At 44.0% G+C, this 4,411-nt stretch overlaps 1 protein-coding gene across 1 annotated transcript; it reads left to right on the plus strand.

Moving 5' to 3' along the window:
• The first annotated feature begins 765 nt into the window (after positions 1 to 765).
• Positions 766 to 2,959, plus strand: CUNH11orf87 (chromosome unknown C11orf87 homolog). Its single transcript, XM_087721191.1, has 2 exons — positions 766 to 873; positions 1,576 to 2,959. The coding sequence occupies exon 2, from the start codon at positions 1,745 to 1,747 to the stop codon at positions 2,204 to 2,206; it is 462 nt and encodes a 153-aa protein (XP_087577317.1). The 5' UTR covers positions 766 to 873; positions 1,576 to 1,744; the 3' UTR covers positions 2,207 to 2,959.
• The last annotated feature ends 1,452 nt before the right edge of the window (positions 2,960 to 4,411 follow it).

A 4,411-nucleotide genomic window follows, 5' to 3' on the forward strand; every position in this document is an offset into this window, starting at 1 on the left:
GGTACAGGTAATTCTTGACTTAAGACCACAATTGAGCCCAAAGTTTCTGTCACTAAGCGAAACGTTTTTGAAGTGGATTTTCTCCTGTTTTACAACTTCCCTTGCTACAGTTGTTAAGGGAATCGGGGCAATTGTTAAGCTACTAACACAGTTCTTAAGTGTCTTCTTCGCTGACTTTGCTTGCCATAACCCTGGGACATTGCAAGCATCATAAATACGGATGAGTCGACAAGCGGCTGAGATCATGGGGATGCTGCAGTGGTCGTAAGTGTGAAAAACTCCATCACAAGCCACTTCTTTCAGTGCCGTTGACGGTAAACCGACCGCTGTACCTTGAAAAGGCAAGAAAAGTCGAAACGAGGACTTTTGTCTCCCCTAGCAACACAAATGTGAGGCTCAAGTGCTGTCGTAAACCGAGGACTGCCTGTCGCTTGGCTGATCCTCCTTCACTTCAAAAGTCAGGGACCGCGCTAACTTGCCTGAAGTGCTTAAGACTAGATCTCGAACTGAAGCTGGCTCGCTTTTCCCCTCACTTCTGTGCCGCGCTATCACGGAGGGGGGAAAGGGGGCGCGCGTGGATAGAAAGACCGCGTCGGGAGAGGGGAAGGGAAGCGGGTGGGGGGGGGCGCAAAGGAGCCCCCCGTTGTGTCGGCGAGGCGACACCGGCGGGAAGCGCAGCCAGTCGGAGACCTTGCCTGCGTGACGTCACCGCCCGGGCTGGCTATAGGCTGAGAGGCCACTTTTTGGCGAGAAGCGGCGGCGGCGGCGGCGGCTTTGCCCCTTTCATTCAGCGCTTTCCGCAGCCCGTGGTCGGGGGGCGTCCTTGCCATCTTCCTTCCCCTCCTTTCCCGTTCCGCAGACACCAAGGAGCAGGTGAGCTAAAGCCATCCCTCTTCTTTTTTTCCCTTCTTTCTTTCTTTCTTTCCTTCCTTCCTTTCTTTTTCCTTTCCTTTCCTTTCCTACAAAGGCTGCAGCGGGGGCTTCTTCCGAAGGCGCCGGCGGAGGGAGGGGGGCGTTATATAGCTGTCATGCAGGAGTGGGGCGGGTGTGCCGGGGGAAGGGGAGTCGGTGGGAGGGGGAAAGAGAAAAACCCCACCAGCTGCCCAACGTCGAAACTTTCTCAGCCTCCAGAACTTGAGGTTCTGGAATGGTCAGGTAAGGCGAGCTCGCTAGGGCTGCTGAGTAATTGGGGGTGGGGTGTGTGGGGGGGGGGGATGTGGGGCGTGATGGCTGGGGTGTATCAGTGTGGATCTCCGTGACAGTCAGCAATCGTGACCCACGAATTTGCACAAAGGGTTTTTTCTCTCTCTCTCTCGGGTGTGGAGGGACAGCCGGGAGGAATACAATGCAGTCCTGCGTTTCTCACCTTTGAAAAATCTCGCCTCTCGCAGATGGTGCTTTTGGGGGGGGGGATCATACTGTGGCTGAAAGGATTTAAAAAAAATGGTGATGAAAGGGTTTGGGTTGGGTTTTTTTTTCCCCTCCTCCCCTTGGCTCCCGGGTGGTCTATTTGGTTTGTTTTAAGTCAGGGAACAATGATTATTTATATTTATTATCCATCTTCCTTTTCTCCAGCAAAGAAAAATGAGGGAGGTGTGAAGGGCTGGGCAAGGCATTCCCTCCCTTAGCGTAAGGTGGCCAGCATCCTTCTCGGTGGAGAAATCTGCAGCGGGATCTTTTCCGGGGGAAGGAAAAGCAAGCAAAACCAAAAAAAAAAAAAAAAATCAACCCGAGACCCTCCTCAATGAGTGCGGCGGAGCTGTCCAAAGGGTCCGGCTACTCCCTGCCCCCCTGCCTTTTGAATAGAACATCTGGCTTTTCCAACGCCAGCAGCACCTGCATCACGCCAATGGGGCAGTTCTTCCAGTCCTTCTCCTCCACTTTTGTCTTGATTGTCTTGGTCGCCCTCATCTGCTGCCTGATTCTTCTTTCCCTGATCACTTTCCACATCCACAAGAGGAAGATGAAGAAGCGGAAAATGCAGAAGGCGCAAGAAGAGTATGAGCGGGACCACTGCAGCGCCAGCACCCAGGTGGGGGATCCGTATGAAATACCCCAAGGAAAAGAACCATCCAGTCCAGGGAAAATCACCCAGGATTCTAATATCCCTTCTCCTTCTGGCCCGGAAGCCCAGAATCCCCATCCGGAAAGATTGGAATTGGGAACAGATACTCCTGGGCTCTTGCAAACAGTGGTATTGTCTTGATTTTGTTGACTTCTGTTTGTGGGGACCTCACCAAAAGACTTTTTTTTTTGGTGTTTGTATATATTTGAGTGGCTATTATTATAATCTTGAAGATAATGATGATTATTGATAATATATATGAAAGAACTAACCAACCCATCAGTATTCAAACGCATGTCAAATTAAATTGTGTTCTTCAATTACTTTTTTTTTTGTTCTTGCAAACAGAAGGATGGGTCTTTTTTTCTTTCCCAAGTGGAGAAGACGAGGAAAAACTGCCCAGTGCTACCAAATATAAAACAATATTCCTTGAAATCAATGGTTCGGGCTGTCCTATTGGGATGTACATACAGAAATGTTTCCTGTGATATATTACAGCAAATTTACATTAATTATTTTGGGATGGGTGGGTTACACAAACCTATAATGGTATTGAAAGGACTGGGTTTAAATCTACTGACAATAATGAAAAGCTTGAGGGAGACTTTGGCAAGTTTGATGCAAAGGAAGGCCTGTTTTTAAGGGTGCATCTGAAACCCTGTCCTGGGACTTGACAATGGGGGACAATAGTGGTTAGTACAATTTGACACAATCAAGAATGCATTAACCTTTTTTTGTGAAATCTGTCATCGTTCTCTCTTCCTCCTCTGCTTTTCCAACTCTTCCACTCTCAATTTTAGAGATTAGCTTTGGTTTTCCCTTTTGTAGGATCAATATCTAAGTTTAGAAACAATCTCCGCCTTCCAACGATCTCCACAATCCTCTTTTTTTGTGGGGGGCGATGACTTTTTTTCTCTTTCTCTGCAGTATTATATACCCTATGTCTTGCAAATTGTGAATGCAGAACAGTTGAGCTTTTCTTGTGTATCTATATCGATAAGAGAGAATGAAGGTATTACTTCATAGGAATGTTTTGGGATGTATCTGTCTCTCTTTAAGGCTTTGTTTTTTTTAATGTATCAGCCTTTTTCTTACATTAAATCTGGATCAAGATACCTTTTCAATGACTAACACCAAGGTGATGTACAGTAATTTATTTTACCATCCGATGTTGGCACTCTGGGACGCCCACCTGATACATCTTGTGAACTGTCTTCTACGATATATTCTGGTCCAACCAAACTTACATTTTGCCCTATTGAAAAATGACTTCAGCATTGATGTAGTATTGATCTGTCTTCTACTGTCCTGATTAGACGATATATTTGTTCCCCCCACCCAACCTTTAAATGAACACAATGCAATGGCAGCATACCTCTTTTCCCCTCCTCACGGATCTCTCTTGTGAATCTGGACTATAGAGGTTTGGTGTTAAGGTACCATCTATTAAAAAAAACAGGAAAGCATTTTAAAAAAAGACTGCTGTGTTTTTACCCCATCCACCCACCCCTGGATAAATAATCCTTCATTGCTTGTGGAAACTGAATGAGTGGTTTGTGCTGTATGTTTGTTAATATTAATAACAAGGAGAACAATTCTGCTTCCATTAAACCCTTTGAAGTGCCATTAATTTCAGTTGACGAGACTTAACCTTAGGGCACAATCTTCCATTCATAGATGTGGAACGAAGAATTTGCATTGAAAGATTGCAAAGGAAACATTCACAGGACTATGCTGTGACTATCTAATCCTAAATATTCATAACTATACTTCAGTTCTCAACCAACCGTAGAGTTCACCTGGATGACATTGGACCATTCATTCTCTCCCATGGTTGTTGTAGGGATAACTTTAGGGGAGATCTGCCAAGATGAACCTTGAACTCTAGGAAAAAAAGAACATAATGCAATAAATAACAATATTTAAATAGGTTTAACTTTACATAACTGTACTTAAGCTGAGTGACTTTTATTTTCTTCTTTTTTTAAAAAAATGAACCTTTCCTTTTAATTAAAAAGTTGCTTCAATAATAAATTTTACTTGATTAAATATTTATTTATTTGATTTCCATAGCCACCCGTTGTGTATTTAATACATAAGTAGCTATTATTTGATCAGTAATTCCATAAGTGGGTGAACTAACACTCCTAAAATCTCTTCTGTATGATATCCAGCTAAGTGGATAATATTGAATATACTGCAAAAGAATAGAAGATAGACAAACATTCAGAAATAAAAACTAATATGATACAATGTTCTATCTTTAATATTGCTCTGCCGGCTCTGTCTTTCCCCTATGGTGATTGAAACTAATTGTTTTAAAAGCAAGATTATGTACATTTCGAT

Source organism: Thamnophis sirtalis, unplaced genomic scaffold, assembly GCF_051295495.1.
Source record: "Thamnophis sirtalis isolate CommonGarterSnake01/CBP01778 unplaced genomic scaffold, rThaSir2_p1.2 scaffold_8, whole genome shotgun sequence".
In the NCBI taxonomy this organism is placed as follows: domain Eukaryota; kingdom Metazoa; phylum Chordata; class Lepidosauria; order Squamata; family Natricidae; genus Thamnophis; species Thamnophis sirtalis.